Consider the following 18,350-nt stretch of genomic DNA (forward strand, 5'->3'; position numbering starts at 1 on the left):
TTCTAATGGAGAAGAATGTGCATGTTATAGGCCTGCTCTAGTACAGAGCAGTCTTGTCAAAGAGAGTTATAAAAATCAGAATAATTCAGTCTAATCACGCATCACTGAAGCTTGTGCAGTATGGACCTTTTCTCCTTGTTGCTATTTACATTGATGCAAATGAGGTATAAAATGCTACTCTATCAGAATGGTAGCATGTTATCTTCATTGTGCACTGATGTAAGTGGCTACACAAGATGCAGAGCGGTGAAAAATCAGAAGCCTTGCTTTAACTGTTTAACCTTTTGGCATCTGCTTATGTGCTAGGTTGGGATAAACTCTCAGAGGTCGTGATTTGACCATGGGTGACCTCAAATGAGAGTTAGCACGTTTGGTTGTTCCTGGGCCTGAAGGATGAAAAGGTCCAGATTCTGATCTCTGTTACACCAGCTGTCGGTGAAGACAATAGTTGTTCCAGATTTAAACCAGTGTATCTGAACAGAGCATCCAGCCTACAAAAACTGTATTTGCAATTGTAGCTTTTTTGCATTAGATGATGCTGGCATCTGGAATTCTTCACAACAGTCCATATGATCTCTTCTTGCTCTGTGTGGTAAGGCACGTAGATGGCTTTTAGATAGGCTCAGCGTGTCCACTGCATTATTGGCCATGGAAATGTGGCTTGATAGAGCTTTGCATGAGTCTGATAGCAGCAATGACTACTGAACACTAAACGGTACTAAGAAACAGCCCTGAACTGGGTAGTGTTCATGCTAATTTATGTGAAAGCCTCAACGTATTTTAGAATCTACAAAGTAAGGAAAAAAATAGGCCACAACAGTTGATTAGTTGATTAGAAGTGCTATTTCTTTTACTTTCTTATTTTAAAACAGTGATAGCATGAGCTGTAGAGTCTCATTCACAGGAATTAATATTTATTTCCTCTAACACTGGAGCTTTTTTACAAGTAGAAAAATGCATTTTCTTATTTTAAACCCTGGTCTAGGTACCAAGTAGGGTGACTTTGGTGGGTTCAAACTTGTTCCTAGTAGACATTTGCCCACCCCAATATGAAAACCTGCTTATGTGCTTTGAAGGTCTTTTAATGAAATGCAAAGAATTGTCTCTTTTAATAGGAAGCCCATTTTTGAATCCTGTTTTACTTACACAGATTCAACAATTGAGCCTAATCTATTATGGGTAACACAGTGAGATCAAAGATAGAGTCTCCGTGGGGCTGTGACTTGCTTTAGAATTTTACACATAAATGTAAAATAGGAAAGATTATTCTGTCTTATCTTTATGAAATAGAGGCAAACAATTAGGTACATGTAACAGATATGATAGTTACTCAAGGGGGAATCAAATGTATTTTGATAGTTTTTGATCCAGAAAATGGATACTGAGGAGCTACAAAAATGAGCAAATTACAGATAAGAATATGCCTTGTTTGCATTAACCACGCTCCTTTTTCATTGACTGTTGGGAGAACTAATTCAGAAGTGGTGTTTCTCCCAAAGGGTTTGTACTTCAGTTCAACAGTACTGGTTATCTCCCTTTAAACTTTTTCAGAAAGAGGAGAAAACAGACTTGACTGATAATAGCTCTTACAAGGGCAAACAAAACCCAGTTCAGGGAAATAGGACTCTGTAGGTCCTTTTTATTAATGAGGGAAATTACTTTCATTCTTACAATAGCAAAGTTCAGAGCCCTTCTGGTTTAGGTTTACATTTTTTAAAATCAGTGCTGGTAAGTTTCCAAAGCTAAGGTTTGAAAAATTCTAAGCCAAGGCTAGATAAAAACAGTGAACTGGATTCTCCAGTCCATCCAGTTCTCTTTGCACCATGAGTATGGGGCAGTGAACTTGAAGCAGGAGGAGACTTGTGCTGGAGAATTCCCCCTGTGTACAGGATGCTTCTCTGGGGTAAAGCTGGTTGAAGTGACTCTCCTGCTTCCTTTGCCAGCTCTGAAGAGAGGCATGGCAGGGGCGGGAGGGGAGGGAGTGTGGTAAGGGAAGAGAAGGGAGTGGGCATGACAGTGCAAGGCTCCACTATGCTCAATTCTCCACTGGCGTAAGGTCCTTAAGGTTCCCCTCCCTTTCAGCTCTGCCCCTGCAACTTTGTAACGTATGCTGGAGTTAGATGGCTGAGAATACATGACCAGGCCCCTGTGCTTGGGCTCAGTGGAGAATCAAGTCCACAGAGTTTAATTTTGTATTGGTAACCCTCTGGGTGTTCCAGGAGCATCTTTAATGAACTCTCTGTGCCCTGATAGTGATGAGACACTCACTGGGAAATCAGCGTTCATCCTTTATAAGAGACTTGCTCACAATCATGCTTCAATAGTCCCGAGAACTGAAGGATGTCCTCTTAGGGTACGTCTACACTGCAATTAAAACCCACGGTTGGCCAGAGCCAGCTGACTTGAGCTTGCAGGGCTTGGGCTAAGGGGCTGTTTAATTGTGGCGTAGGCCAAGCTCTGGGACCCTCTCACCTCGCAGCATCCTAGAACCCCAGCTCCTGCCCGAACATCTACCCTGCAATTAAACAGCCCCCTAGCCCGAGTCAGCTGGCACAGGCCAGCCATGGGTTTTGAATTGCAGTGTAGATATACATTTACTAGCCAAATCAGGAGGCCTCACTTAGTATTATTCAGTCCCTACTCAAGTCTGCTCACATTAATGAATAAGGACATTTCCCTGAGGGACTGTAGGGTTGAATATAAACCGAGTAATAACTGAGTCAAGGCCCCGGATAAGGAAAAATATTCAACATCTTCCTTTCTTCTCCTTCCAGTGAGTGTAACAGTAACCGGGACTCCGTGCTCTCCTACACCAGTGTACGGAGTAACAGCTCTTACCTGGGCAGCGATGAGATGGGATCAGGTGAGTGAGTGCCTGGCTATCAACCAGGCGTAATAAAAGAGGCTCTCCAACATCAGATGGCACAGCAGGCTAAACATCTACAGCTTTGCTGGTTGTTATTACCAGGGTGTTTAGCTGCAAAGGCGGTTCATTCAAAGGAACACAGACCAAACTAGTCACATGATAATTAAAGAGTTAGAGGTTGGCTCTTTCCTCAGTGGACCATTGTACTCTTGGTGTGTGGAGGAGAAATTAGGCCAGATTAGAGTCCTTTGTTGCTGATTTGCTTACAGAGGGTATTTGCGTAGTCTGAAAAATATTTTGATCTGTGGACTGGGGAAGGAGAGTTCGCAAGCCACTCAATTTGTCTTCATTGATCTCTTCAAGGTGATTATATTGCAATAATATTCTTCATTGTGAAAATCCCGGTCACAGTGCTTTTTTGGTTGTGCCGTAACCACACCACAAGATGTGAGAGACCCAAATTGATTAGATGGTTTATAAAAAAAAAAAAATTCATCTTTCCTTTATTAGGTGATGAACTTCCCAATGACATGAGGATTCCTTCGGACAAACAAGACAAACTCCATGGCTGTCTTGAGCATCTTTTTAACCAGGTACAGGACACTAGCACAGTTACATGAAGCAGCGTACGCTACATCACAGAACAAGATGTCAGAAATATCAGAGTCTGCGTTATTAAATCATATCTCAGTAGAGATCCAGCTAACAAGGTTTTGGAATAAGATGCGAGGAAGTGGATGTAAGATAGTTTGAGGAAACAGTTTTGTCTCCACCAACATTCAAGTCGCTCTGTGTGATTAGGACAAGGGTGACCTGCAGCTTTGGATTCATGACAAAGAGATTTGAAAACAGATGAGTGAAAACCAACAGTGAGTGAAATCTTCCTGTTATGAGTGGTCAGAAAAGATCTCATCGACATAATTTTTGGAAAAACAGCCTCCTATTAGCGGAAAAGAATGTAACCAAAAGATGTCTTTACACATTTATAACCTCAGCTAAATTGTTCTTCTCTGTCCCCCTTGTTCACCAGAGCCCAGCTCATGACTCTCATGCCGATACTGCATACACATAATTCATACTAGGCTCCTGGGGAGAGATGAGGGCTGGAATGGTTTAATTATGTTTGCTAAGGATGAGACTTCCATCAAAATTAATAGCTCTAGACTGGTGTGGAGGCATCCAGCTTAGCTTAAGTGAATATGTTAATGCCAACATGCAGCAAATGCAACTCTTTTTGCACTTTTTCGCAATAAGTGGCCTCTTCAAAAATTCTCCTGGAGTTTTACTAAGAGTGACCTAATATAATTCCTGCTCCAGGTGGATACTATCAATGCGCTCCTCAAAGGATCAGTCATAACCAAGGCCTTTGAAGAAACCAAGCACTTTCCAATGGACCACAGTTTGCAAGGTAAAAGAAAAACAGTTTGGTTGTATTAAATAATGTAAATTCCCAGAATACAACAAGCCCTTAACATTAAGAACTAGAGGTTCAGAAGTCAGTACACCCGAGTTCATGTACAAAATTGTGCACAGATAATTTGCACACACAGTTACAACAGTTATGTATGCAGTCACAATAACTGGACATATAAATGACCAGTGACGTGTTGACCATTGGTATTCTGTACTGTTCAGTGGGATCTCTACACATTATCCTGGAGGACTCACCTCTGTAGCACAACCCTAACAAGCTGATGGAGGGTCAAGTACTGCAGCTCTGTGGCACCCAAAAGTTCTGCATACGTTTGCTTAAGGAACTACTCCACATCTTTTTGGGGATGGATAATTGCCAGAGTAACACCACACACATAACACCAATACACATTCTGGAAAGCAACCCATTCCTAAAGAGAGCACAAATGATGCTGTGTTTCTTTTCCTCAAAGAGGCTGATGGGAATTAGGCCTCGTGAGTTTGGTGACCAGAATGTGTTTTTTTCTCTCTGAAAAAGAGAGGAGTTTATTTCCTAAATATTTGCTACATTTCCTTTTCCTCTTGGAACCTAAACTCTTCTGTTATCTTGGCTGATCTTCAGGTGCTCTGGTCAAGGGCTCTCTCTCTTTCTTTTATCTCCTATTTTTAGCTACATTGGCAACTTGCATGGTCACTCTTCTTCAGAGTTAGGAGAGGCTCCTGTGAACGCTGTGGAAATGTTTTGAAAAGCCATGTTCCTGTGACATTTAAACAGCTGTAGAGTACCTATCACTGCCCTCACTTTCTTTGAATGCAGTAAGGAAATAGCAGCCACCCTGCATATATTTCCTTCAAGCTTTATTTTGTTTGTTTCACTTAAACACAGACTTGTCTATTCAAACTGGATCAATTGCATTGAAAGAGCCTTTCAGTTCACTGCAGCTTCAGGATGGTCCCATATTAATCACCGGGAATCACACTACAGGAATAGACAAGCCCTGATTATAGTCAGCTGGAATCTTTTCCAAATTACCTTCTTAATGCAGTCCCGAGTTGGAAATAAGCATGAAAAGGAGAGCTTACCATGGTCACATCTCAGTGATGGGTGAGAATTTGCAAATCATCCTGTCTCTTTTTGGAGACAGTAATTTGGCACACAATATCACTGACACCAGAGTGTTTAGCTAAAGTGCATAACTGCATCATAAGGAATAGAATTTACCCTCTTCAGTTCAAAATACATAGATTTCTACCTGGTGAAGCAAAGCAGAATATTAACTAGCTTATACTTTCCCAGCAGCTGCAGCCTTAAGTAGAAGGAAAAGGAGTACTTGTGGCACCTTAGAGACTAACCAATTTGTTTGAGCATAAGCTTTCATGAGCTACAGCTCACTACAGTATGCATCCGATGAAGTGAGCTGTAGCTCACGAAAGCTTATGCTCAAATAAATTGGTTAGTCTCTAAGGTTCCACAAGTACTCTTTTTCTTTTTGCGAATACAGACTAACACGGCTGCTACTCTGAAACCAGCCTTAAGTAGGTGTGACAGTCAATCTCAGGGTTGGTCTGATTTCCCCCAGGAGGTGACACAGACACACTTGGCTATACATTAGAAGAGACAGAGAGAACCAGAGGGGAATGCTGAGCTTAGTTCTGCAGCTGTGGTGCTCAGGGATATATTTGTAATATATTGCAAAAGAAGTTAATCACACAGTTCCAGTGTATTGTGCATGTGAGTCGCATGCCTAATTTTTGTGTATGATGCTGAAAATATAACAAGCTAGGACTCTGTTTTTGACAAGACTATAGGAAATAGCAATCTTTTTTTCCATCTGTATCAGACCCATTTAAGAAATTCCCTCACTGGTGATGGTTGCTGTAGGTGGTGTATTCATTGGTTCGGCCTATATGAAAATTATACAGCTAATGAGCTACTCTGAGGCATCTCTCCACTGGCTGGACTAATTTCTCTCTTTTGCTGCAGAATTTAAACAGAAGGAAGAAACCACAATAAGGTGCCGGAATAATATTCAATTCAGTGTCCAAGAAGATCCCTGGAACCTTCCACTGCGTATCAAGAACCTTGTTGAAACCATTCAAAAACATGTGGAAGGTCTGTGAATGCGGGGTGGTCATTTATCAGTTTCAGTGTTAAAGGATTGTTTTGTTTCTAGAGATGAGCAAAACTGTAAAACTCATGGAAGTGAATAAAAAGGGGGAGGGGCCTGATCTGACATTTTTGTTGAGTTCATTAGGGAGCTAAAAACCAGTTGCAGAGTTTGGAGCCAAACATTTCCACTGGTTGGGGTTGCTCTGACATTTGGTTTTGGCCCATACCTGATTGTTAAGGTACAAATTGTATCTATGGAAAAATCTTCCTTCCCTAAGTGCCCAGCAACTTTGCAAAATATTAAAATGGCATGGGTTTGAAATATCCAATTCTTGCTTTATTTTTGCCCTCATGCTAAAGAGCATAAGCGAACATCTTAGCTATCAGGGTCAGGAGGAAACATTCCTAAGGGGCAGGTTATTCTGTAACTGTCTAGTGCACAGTTTTGTTCAGTGTTTAATTTGTATGAAAGAGGTGCCAAGGCTCAAGCAATAAGGTGCTAGGGCTCAAGAATTTTTTCACTTTGATAACTGACGCGGCAAGCCCAGAGGTGCTGGGGCTATTAACTGTCAAGCCTAGAGGTGCTCAGCCCAGGCAAGCCCTGGCACAAATTAAGCACTGTTTTTGTTGCACCTCCCTTGGAAGCTGCTGATAGGGGCCACGTCAGAGACAAGATGCTGTGCTAGGTAGACTTCTGGTCATCCAGTCTGGCGGTTAATTTTGTCCCCTAAGTTTAATATGGTAATTGAAATATAGGTTATAAATAGACCTGGATTTTAGAGGGAAGTGGGGAGAGTGGGTTATTATTCTTCCCCGTGATGATGTATTGCAGCACCACAACTGTGACTGAATGATCATGAGGAATTTTTTCTAATTGTCTTAGTCTACTTCCGAAGTCTTTAGGGACTGAATTGTGTCAGAGTGACTTTACTTGCTGGTGTAATTTTAAAAAACATTGGAAGAAAATGAAATAGAAAAAAGGCAGATTCTGAAAGGAGATGAGTGAAGAAGATGGATGTAATCAGTCCCTGTAACTCCCTGAACCATTACATTTAAAAAACGTCTTGCTTAAAAAGCACCAGTAGGATTCAGGTAGAATGACTGAGTCTGGTGGTGTCTACTCAAGTGCAAGTCGCAGCACTGTAGTCACCTCTGTAGGGATTCCTCCACATGTGCAATTTGTTCCCCATAATTCATGGTAGTCGATGGAGCATTTAATCTATCAAGGATCCTGATTTATTCCTCGCTCCCTGTTTTATCAAATGTTTTTAGTGAGGATTAACTCTAGACAAAATAGAAATGGAGAGAGGTGTCAGCAGGGTACAATCAAATCCACCTTTGCATCATGTTTATCAGGTCCTTCCTTCTCTTTACTCTTTTAGATGGGAAGAATCAACTGCTTCTGGCCTTGCTAAAATGCACAGGTAAGGGCTTCTGGTTTGGGGTATTGGTGGAAAACTTTGCCATGCTGACAGATGTCCTAAAGTGTGTAGTTTGGCCGGCACGTGTACATGCATGCCTATGTTTGAATCGCTCTCTCCTGTTACAGAGATCACAATACATTATCCAACTAGTGGTGTGCTTGCAAATCTGGTTCAACTGCACTATTGATGACATTATGCCATCTCTTGTGCTCCTCATGCTGGGCAGCTTTTTCCTACTTCCTTTTTGCTCAGTCTTGCTTATGCTCCTGTATCACCAAGCATGTTGTAAATGTCATCAGACACCATATCCCTTTGCCCTTTCTTCATCTTCTTCCCCTTGTGTAAGCCTCATTCTCAGTTGGCCTCCACTGTTTCTTGATGCAGTGGAGACATGCAGCAAAAAACGAGACACTGTTGCACAATTCATGATGAGGTTGTGGGCCTGTCATTCTTTTCAAGCAGACTACCGAGATAAGGCGTTTGGGTTTTGCCCTGTGTATGTGGGTTTTGCCTTGCACTACAAGGTGGGTAGAAAGCTGGCTAGATTGTCGGGCTCAACGGGTAGTTATCAATGGCTCCATGTCTAGTTGGCAGCCGGTATCAAGTGGAGTGCCCCAAGGGTCGGTCCTGGGGCCGGTTTTGTTCAATATCTTCATAAATGATCTGGAGGATGGTGTGGATTGCACTCTCAGCAAATTTGCGGATGATACTAAACTGGGAGGAGTGGTAGATACGCTGGAGGGGAGGGATAGGATACAGAAGGACCTAGACAAATTGGAGGATTGGGCCAAAAGAAATCTGATGAGGTTCAATAAGGATAAGTGCAGGGTCCTGCACTTAGGACGGAAGAACCCAATGCACAGCTACAGACTAGGGACCGAATGGCTAGGCAGCAGTTCTGCGGAAAAGGACCTAGGGGTGACAGTGGACGAGAAGCTGGATATGAGTCAGCAGTGTGCCCTTGTTGCCAAGAAGGCCAATGGCATTTTGGGATGTATAAGTAGGGGCATTGCCCCAGCAGATCGAGGGACGTGATTGTTCCCCTCTATTCGACATTGTGAGGCCTCATCTGGAGTACTGTGTCCAGTTTTGGGCCCCACACTTCAAGAAGGATGTGGATAAATTGGAGAGAGTCCAGCGAAGGGCAACAAAAATGATTAGGGGTCTGGAACACATGAGTTATGAGGAGAGGCTGAGGGAGCTGGGATTGTTTAGCCTGCAGAAGAGAAGAATGAGGGGGGATTTGATAGCTGCTTTCAACTACCTGAAAGGGGGTTCCAAAGAGGATGGCTCTAGACTGTTCTCAATGGTATCAGATGACAGAACGAGGAGTAATGGTCTCAAGCTGCAGTGGAGGAGGTTTAGATTGGATATTAGGAAAAACTTTTTCACTAAGAGGGTGGTGAAACACTGGAATGCGTTACCTAGGGAGGTGGTAGAATCTCCTTCCTTAGAGGTTTTTAAGGTCAGGCTTGACAAAGCCCTGGCTGGGATGATTTAACTGGGAATTGGTCCTGCTTCGAGCAGGGGGTTGGACTAGATGACCTTCTGGGGTCCCTTCCAACCCTTATATTCTATGATTCTATGATAATTTCAGGATGTGCATTTCCTCTTTAACCAGCTCATTGTTTCCTCAGTGCACCTATATAAGCTCTTTTAGTGTTAACAAGAGCCAAACTTGCATATCAAAGTCCTAAGGGCTTGATTCTGCCTTACTGAAGACAATGGGAGTTTTGTTATTGATTTTAATAGGAGCAGCCTAAGACCCTAAGGCTATGTTGCACAGCAATCTAAGCCCAGAGTTAGAAGACACTGAGGTAGTAAACCCTGGGTTTGTTAACCTCATGCTTGAGAGTCTACAGTCATTTGTAACCTAGGTTAGGACCTGTTGAAACATGGGGCCCCAGCATCTACACTGCATTATACGGCCCTGAGTCCAACCACCCATATCCCAGACTTTCTTGCGCCCTCCCAAAATGGGACCACTCTAGTTTTTTGTTCATGGTGTAGTGTGGGAAAACTTGATTGTCCACCAAACTTGACTGTCCAGAGGACAAAATAGTCAGCCCTTGGAATTGGGGGACACTTTTGGCAGATTCCCAGAACATGAGTCCAGTGGGGCTGTGTATACACTGCAAATAATTTGGGCTTGGACTCTGAGACCTGACTTGACTCAGGCTTGGACCCTCCTCCCCCCTATATTGTCCTGGGACCCTGGCCTGAACCCTTGATTAGTGCAATTCGTGAGTGGATGGAAGGTGGGGGTGGGATTAGCCATTGAGTCTGAATCTGAACCCTGGACTTACATTGCAGTGTAGACGTACCCTAAGTTTGTACCAGTATACATTGCAGGCATCATTGTTACAAGGGGAAAAAACACACACTGGCAAATCAGATAACTCTCTCTCCCTATTTATGCAGTTACTTCACTGGCACATTTAAATAGCCATATTTTGTATCTGTAAAAAAGGCAATCCATAATAACAAACAATATACCCTCATCATTTGCTGGATCATTTTAAAAGATGGCTGAAAATCTGAGGCTTGATTCTAAGCTGCTCCAAGTGAGGGTGGGAGGCAAAGGTGGCTCTAAGCCACCTTTGTGCTTCCCCCAATCCTGAGGCCGGCTGGGTCCAAACCGACCCCTGGTATAAAGTACAGCTATAATGGCTTTGGCTCCGCCCCATCCTATCCCTCCTCCTCAGCCCTTTATGGAACACCCTTCATAGAGGGTGGAGGAGCAAGTGGTGTAGAGCTGGCTGTGCCACCTTTACGTCATCTACAGATTCCGTTGTCTGTAGTGCAGCCCTGAGCCCTCTTTGCTTCACCTCTAGCGATGCAAAGGAGACTTGCCCTGTGCTGAGGATCTGGCCCTTGGTCTTGATTGTCTTAGTTCTTTCATTGTTGCATTCTGTGCTTTATAAAAATAGTCTGTATCGTCAAAGCCTCGGTGTGATGTATTCAGCTTCGTTCTGCAGAAAACACTTTCTTGGAAACAAGAGAGGCTGCTATAACCTACCTACTGCATATCAGGAGAAACCCAAGGTGCCTAGGAAGCCTCTCTTCATTTATTCATGTGCTTCCCTTTCCTGCCCTTTGCATGTTCTTTGTACAATCTGCAGTCCCCAAAGTGTGACACAGTTTATCTGGCCAGCATAAGACTGACTGGCAAGCTCAGTGGAAGCACAGTTAACACTGTGGGATTCCCCCAGGCAAACATGAACCAAATGGTACCATTCATGGATGGTCATGTCTGGAAAACCTTCCTAACGTGGGAGGTAAGGGAAGTGGCATCGCTAATAGTGGAGACCCTGCTTCATGAATGCAGTTGTCAATGAAGGGGATCAGGCCAGGTCTGGCATTGATGACACAGGGGAGCCTCATCTAGCCCTTGTAATCCAGACAAATGGATAAATAGCCACAGGGCATCTGTCTGGGAGAAACAAAAGGAAGACTGGGCTGGAAAATCCTCTCTCTCTCTCTCTCACACACACACACCCTCTACCCACTCCCAATAGGAGACAGATAACAGGAGCCCGTGCAAGGTGACCGCTCAAATCAAAGGTCATACAGAGATTGCCTTCTATTCCATCTCAGACAAACTCCCTCTGACTCCTTTGTGACTCTCTTCCCTTCTCTCTGGCAGATACTGAGCTGCAGTTGAGACGAGATGTCATTTTCTGCCAGTCCCTCGTGGCTGCTATTTGCACTTTCTCCGAGCAGTTGCTGGCTGCTCTCAACTACAGATACAATAACAATGGGGAGTATGAAGAGAGCAGCAGGGATGCCAGCAGGAAATGGCTGGAGCAGATAGCGGCCACTGGGGTTTTACTCCACTACCAATCCCTGCTGTCCCCCAGTGTGGTAAGAGAGATTCTAAAGAATGGGTTTCACAGTTCCACAGTGAATGCTGGCTCTCTTGGCCTCTTCAAGGTCACCTAGACACTTTCCTCCTACTCACCTCCTGGCCAGGTTTATCTATATGGAAACTCCTACCCCCTCAAGGAATCCGCTGTTATCCTCATCCTAATGTCCTACCCATCACACACTGATCCCCACAAATGCTAAACTACTGGCCTGGGCCAGGTGAACACATTTCACCACTGAAAGATAATAGACAGCCTGCCCCATAGAGAAGGGGCAGGTTGGTATTTTGCCAGAGGTTTCCTTGTCTGGAGTAATGCTACCTTCTTTACTGTGGACTAATTTCACAGTTGCTGGGAAAGCGTGTGTGACCTGACCTCTGCTGGTGAGAAAATGAATTTCAACAAGCAGACAAAAGTGGTTCTTGGTGTTCCCAGAGCTAAGAGCAAACTGCAAATCTGGTCCTTTCTCCATGTGCTGAGTGAAGGGGCAACCCAGGCAGTGGTATTAAAAGCTTCCTGTCATGCTGCCCTAACTATGTGCGCCAAGCCTGACCTGGAGGCACCACATCTAGGTCTGAGAAGGGCAGGACTCGTAAAATCCACTGGCCTGTGTTGAGTATGAAGCTCTCAGGCAAATGCCACCAACTTCTGCAGGATCTAAGCTAAAATAATAATTTTAGAAGGAAAATGAGTGTGAAGCTATGAAGGGAAATCAGGTCTGACAAAAGCAAGAGCTATGAGGGAGACACATTTTATGCCCATTGTTAAATAGAAACATGATGGACAATGTGTTCAATTAAATACAATCCAGTGCACATCTGTATTATTCCTTGAAATTGCAGGAGATGTGAGAACACAGATATTTTTCACCCTAACTAACTAATTGGCTTCGTCCTCAGGGTAGTATGCGAGGAGGGGGTACATTTTGGAGAAGGGAGTTTACTCTCCAAGATTCGTTCATTGCTTTGACTTCCTTCAGAGTCTACCAAGAAGGGGGCCAATATTACCAATAGTGGTGAACCCCTGTCCACTAAGAACTGGGCTGAGGCAACCGACGCTCATTTCACACAGTTGTCAAATGGAAACAATCTTCATTCATTACTGACCTGGGCTGGATTTGGTGAAAGATTTGCTCTTCCCTCCCTATTCTCAGTCTCTTGAACCGTCCAGTTTTCCACACCTCTAATGTCTCTGCTTTTCTGCCTCAACTCTCCCCTTGGATAGATTACCCATTCATGTTTGTTTCTCTCCACCTCAGAAAGAAGAGCGCATCATGCTAGAAGACATCCCAGTCACCCTGTCTGAGCTGGATAAGGTTGCCTTTTATTTCAAGCAGCTGGACGAAAGCCTTGTAGCAAGTGAGATTTTTTAGGTTTTTCTATGAACTCTTCTTTCTTGCTTGTATTCCTGGTTAATTTACTCCATGATATTAAATCCTTCAGAAGTGCTCAATCCTGAAAGGTGCTGAGCATCTCTTGTGAAGTGACGCACTCCCACAACTTCCACGGAATGTAATGGGAGTTAAAGCCATGCAGCACCACACCCAAGGGTACATTGCGTGATTGGGCCCTAAAATGGTCACTCACATCCGCTCTCCCTGTTCTCTGGACCAGGTAGGAAAGCAACATAGCCAATCAGCTTTCTTCATAACCAGGACTACTGCTAGGACTTGCCTCATATGAGCAAGGAGGAGAGACTTAGTGAGATGAGTATCCCTTGCTATCTTTTATCAGACTGACTATCCATTTTGGAATATCTAGATTTAAACTGCAGGTTCAAATCCCATCTCCTTAGCCCTTTATCCTTCTAAGTCTGACATTTGGAATAGTAAGTATTTGTGTCTCTGTCAACTGTAGTGGCTAAAATGTAACAGAAATTATAATCATAACTGCGGGTAACTGCTGAGGACCTTGCCTCCAGACCTGTTAATTGACTGCACGATAGTAGGGCTAGTAGTGTCAGCCTCACTGCCTACATTCATCTAATGATGCCACTTGTAAATTCTCTACAGTTGGGAACCGCTGGGCCCTGCCTGTGTTTCTTGCCCAGAATGTGGAAAGACGACAGCTGGGGCAAGCAGCTCCAGACAGATGTTTATAATTCACCAGCCTTTCGGCAAGAGAACGGACACACACACTCTTTCCGTGTTTATCCAGTACAAGCTCACATGACAGGATTAACCATGTTTACTGCAGTAGTGCCTAGGGACAAGCTAAGAACAGGGCCCCATTGTGCTAGGTGATGTACAGATACAGAGTAGTAGACAGTCCCTGCTCCACAGTGTTTAGAAATCTGATCGAGGAGAAGAGACACACAGTGGGGAAAAGGGATCTGACGTACAAGCAAAACAATCAGCGTGATGGTATCAAACATCATGTTAATTGATGGCATGTCTTGTAAACAACATGCTTCTTCTGAGCACAGCATCTCCTTTGCTTACTACCACTTCTAACATTTCAGTAACGAGATGTTATTAAATGGATTGACATGCGCAGACACTGCTAGTCTCTCACAGCTGTTTTGGAAAAACACAAACGTCTTTATCTTTGTTTCCCCAGATACTCACGTCTTCTACCACATTGAAGGAAGTCGGCAGGCCTTGAAGATTATCTTTTACCTTGACAGCTACTACTTCTCCAAACTGCCGTCTCGCTTTCAGAATGGGGGAAGCTTGAAGCTGCACACGGTGCTCTTTACAAAAGGTGCCCACGAAATTCTTGACCAAGAAAAACAAGTGATGTGAATCTAATTAGGTGCTAAACATTTTAAGGTTCATTATTAAGGAATGACCATAAATTTGTTATTGAAACAAAACTGACAACTCCATTGAAAATATTTTAAGAGGCAAAAATTAACTTCTCCCCAGAATAATAATCTGATATTCTGGGGTGGGCGGTTAATATGCTGTAAGAAGGTTAGGTTGAGATGTTCGTGGGGAGGAGATTATCCCCACAGATGCTGCTGTGGGGTTTCTTGCACCTTTCTCTGAAGCATCTAATCAGAGACAGGATATTGGACTAGACATACCCTGGGTCTGATCTAGTCTGGAAGTGTCCATGTTCCTATGCTACAGACTGGGATTTCTAAGGGACACATTTTCTGTGCACACATATGTGTGTATTCATAGAATCATCTGGGCTGAAAATCAAGGGACCTCTTGTGGACCAGCTAATTCACTGTCCTGCATTGCGGTGTCCAGCATAGGATACTTCCTTCAATGCAACAACACTATGACCATATTCCAGTGATCTGGTACCATAGTACCCCTTGCCCTTTGAGGAGTCATAATGAAAACTGTGGTTCACAGAAGACATCCCTACTGAGGGAAATAAATTCATCTTATTTTTCACATGGTTGGTCTTTGACGTGTTTTGGCAGCTACCTAGTGCATGCAAGCTACCTAGTAGGGGGATGAACTAGAGAGACAATCAGAGTAATATATTTATTAAAAATCTTGTCTCCTTCCAGCTCTTGAAAGCCCAGATAGCCAGCCACAGCCAGGTGACTCATCTCTAGAAGAACTCCTGCAACAGATTAATGGCGTCTCACTTGAAAAAGTGCAGCAATATTACCGTAAACTCAGGTAATGTGCCTCTCCGCCCATCCCCTAATAAAAAAAGAAAAAGGTGCTGTTTGTTCATGACCTTTCACAGACAAATTTTTCTTTCCTGGTGGCCTCATGTCTTCTACACAGTGAGTATTTGGAGAAGCCAGTGATATGGAAAGGAGAGTTCTAGGAAAGAAGATATTCCATTTAAGTTTCACATGTTGTTTTTTAATCAGAAGGTGTTTTTTTTTAATCTTTGGTGTATAGAAAACTTCTTAAATTATTTAGCAAAAAATAGCCTTAATTGTAAACTCCTCCTGGAATATAGGAATGTGTCAGAAACAATTTCCATCCAATTGGGACTTCAGATTTTTGACTGGAGCTAAAGTTAAACTAAAAAGACTTTTTGTTAGTCTTCAGTCACTATAGAAAGAAACAATCCAAGTGCTTCAGTAAGAAAATACACCATCTTGGACGACAGGACTTCCCTTTCATATCCATCTGAGATGTTATGCAGTACTTAGTGAAGTGAGATGCTCACCAACTAATCTAATTCTTAATGGCTAATTGCAGGACATTTTACCTTGAGAGATCCAACTTGCCTACTGATTCCAATACAACAGCAGTGAAGATTGACCAGGTATTATTATTATTATTATTTATATTGTGGCAGTACCTTACAGCCCCAGTCATGGACTAGAGCTCTCTAGCACTAGGTGTGATACAAACACAGAACAAATAGACAGTCCCTGCCCAAAGATCTTGAATCAGACCATCTGAGGATCCGTTAGAGTTCTGTCACCCAGAAATCTGATGCCTGCAATCACTTTAGAAATGATCACTTAAGTCTATTTTTTTTGAGAATTTTGTTCACAACATACAGTACAATAAAAGCAACATCTCCCAGGCCCTCACCTAAAGCTCAATTCCATAGTAAACACAGTCTGTATTTGGGGCAGATGCTTCATGTGAATGTTTGCGCATGCTGTAGAAGCAAACCGAGATTTGGCTGTTTTTATTATAGTGGAGACAATTCAGGGACTCCCCTGTCAGTGCAGTTATTAACATATACTGGAAAGTAGATTGATATGATTTGTGTTCACTTGCAACAGACTGTTTCAAACCCTTGCCAAGTCCTCACTTTTTTGTGCAGAAAATCGTATCAACTGTGAATAGTTGTTACTTTAGATCTACCAAGGAGCTGTTACCATAGAGTATTAGACATAGGAAAAAAGTTCTTATAAGAGTCTATATAAATGAAGGAATAAATATGCCACTGATGCATGTGTTCACTGTTCCTGTGTAGCTTATTCGCCCCATTAATGCAATGGATGAGCTGTGCAGACTGATGAAGTCCTTTATTACAAAACCCACCCAGTCGGGATACTCTAGTAGTAACACCCCAGGAGCTGGGCTGCTGCCTATATCCTCAGAGCTGTGTTACCGCCTCGGAGCCTGTCAGATTGCCGTGTGTGGCACTGGGATGCAGAGGTGAGATTTAAGAAACCCTCCATGGTACTGTTGTGATACTAACTTTTTTTCTGTATAAGAATCTAAGCATCTAAGCAACGCATCTGAGCCAGTTACATACTGCTAGCGAGAGATGGGCCCCTACAACTGAGAATGAAAGAAGCCCTTCTGTTGGCAAGGTTTATTTTCCGGGGGTTGTGACTTCTAGCACTGCCGTACAGTGGTTGAGACTCAATGTCCCAATGCAACTACTAAGAACCTTTGCTGGGTGGGCATAGAGCAAATGTCTTTCAGTCAACACAGTTTTCGATCACAGAGGTGACCTCCTCTAATAAACCGTTTTAAAATCTTTTTTTGTACATGCTAATAAAACCATTTTATTAAATGGCCCAAAATTTGTGTGTTAAAAATAACTCATTTTCAGAAGATTTTTAGCTCATGGAAGGCACTGATGTGAACCACCAGCAATGAGACACAGCCATGTGATAGCGCCATCTGAAATCACAACAGTGTAGCTTCTTGAGCTTACCTGGTGTGGGAGAGGTGTTACCTTCTGCTGGGCTGCAGAACTGGTTATATATTTTTATATGGGAAGCCAGAAAATAAACATAAAAATGGTGTAGTGGCCAAGTTAATTTGCAGTTACTAGCCAAATAGCTTTGTTAAAAGTCATAACTCGAGACTTTGTTAAAACTCATAAGTAATTTTAAAAAATGATTTGTGGATTATCATTCCCTTATGTACCCATGTCCAGAAGTACATTGAGTGTGTCCCTGGAACAAGCAGCCATACTGGCTCGAAGTCATGGACTTTTACCCAAATGTATCATGCAGGCTACAGACATCATGAGAAAGCAAGTGAGTATTTAGGTTCTTCCTATTACTACTTCCTTAGTTGGATCACCTGCATGCCACTATCTTAATCCCTGGGATCTCTTTTTGTGGAGTTACCAGTTAATTTCTCTGTGGAGATGTGTGTTGTGCATATACACACCCACATCCAGACATTGTAAAATATGTACAACTGCATGCATACTTTGCAGGAGCAAATTCTAACATTTGCATGTGTGGACATTAGGCTATTTAAAGTTCATACCTAGGGTTACATTATTTAAATTGTGTGCACAGATGTTTGAAAAATGTACAGAATGTGCAGGTATATGCCCTTGTAAAGTATGTGTATAAACACGTACAAAAGAAAAGGAGGCCGGTGTTTGAAATGTAGGCCATATAGTGTACTTATATACATCCTGTATATTCCATAATGTGTTCTCATGCATACAACGCTATATGGTGGCAATCTCCTAGTGTTAGACAGCAGTGCTTGTAAAGTGCTTTGGGACTTCTGTCATCTTAAGTAAACGCAGATGGCTGATGTACCTACCAAGTGGATTCCAGAGCTACTAAAAGTAGTTAATGGATTGTCAGATAGAAATCAGACTCCTGTTACAATATTTTCCCTTAAGGGTCAGATGTTTTATTGATATTATCAATGCCATAAGTTCTGTGTTTCCTTAGGGACCCAGGGTTGAAATCTCTGCTAAAAATCTCAAAGTGATGGATCAGATGCCGCAGTCTGCACCCCGGTAGGTTATATACAGTATATGTTATCTGAGTATTTGCGATGCATCTTTGCACCCAGCTGTGACATTTCC

At 42.8% G+C, this 18,350-nt stretch overlaps 1 protein-coding gene across 5 annotated transcripts in view; it reads left to right on the forward strand.

Annotated features, from left to right (window-relative positions):
- PREX1 (phosphatidylinositol-3,4,5-trisphosphate dependent Rac exchange factor 1) overlaps positions 1–18,350 on the forward strand; it is a 323,079-nt gene that overhangs the window by 196,035 nt on the left and 108,694 nt on the right. For all 5 annotated transcript variants that reach the window (XM_048819856.2, XM_048819857.2, XM_048819855.2 and 2 more), the window contains exons 27-39: positions 2,775–2,863; positions 3,377–3,459; positions 4,184–4,274; positions 6,264–6,392; positions 7,772–7,813; positions 11,460–11,677; positions 12,938–13,037; positions 14,238–14,381; positions 15,148–15,262; positions 15,800–15,866; positions 16,533–16,717; positions 17,451–17,553; positions 18,214–18,281. In XM_048819856.2, coding sequence (XP_048675813.1) covers positions 2,775–2,863; positions 3,377–3,459; positions 4,184–4,274; positions 6,264–6,392; positions 7,772–7,813; positions 11,460–11,677; positions 12,938–13,037; positions 14,238–14,381; positions 15,148–15,262; positions 15,800–15,866; positions 16,533–16,717; positions 17,451–17,553; positions 18,214–18,281 — 1,434 coding nt within the window. The remainder of the gene's footprint in view (positions 1–2,774; positions 2,864–3,376; positions 3,460–4,183; positions 4,275–6,263; positions 6,393–7,771; positions 7,814–11,459; positions 11,678–12,937; positions 13,038–14,237; positions 14,382–15,147; positions 15,263–15,799; positions 15,867–16,532; positions 16,718–17,450; positions 17,554–18,213; positions 18,282–18,350) is intronic.

This window comes from Caretta caretta, chromosome 13 (assembly GCF_965140235.1).
Source record: "Caretta caretta isolate rCarCar2 chromosome 13, rCarCar1.hap1, whole genome shotgun sequence".
Lineage (NCBI taxonomy): Eukaryota > Metazoa > Chordata > Testudines > Cheloniidae > Caretta > Caretta caretta.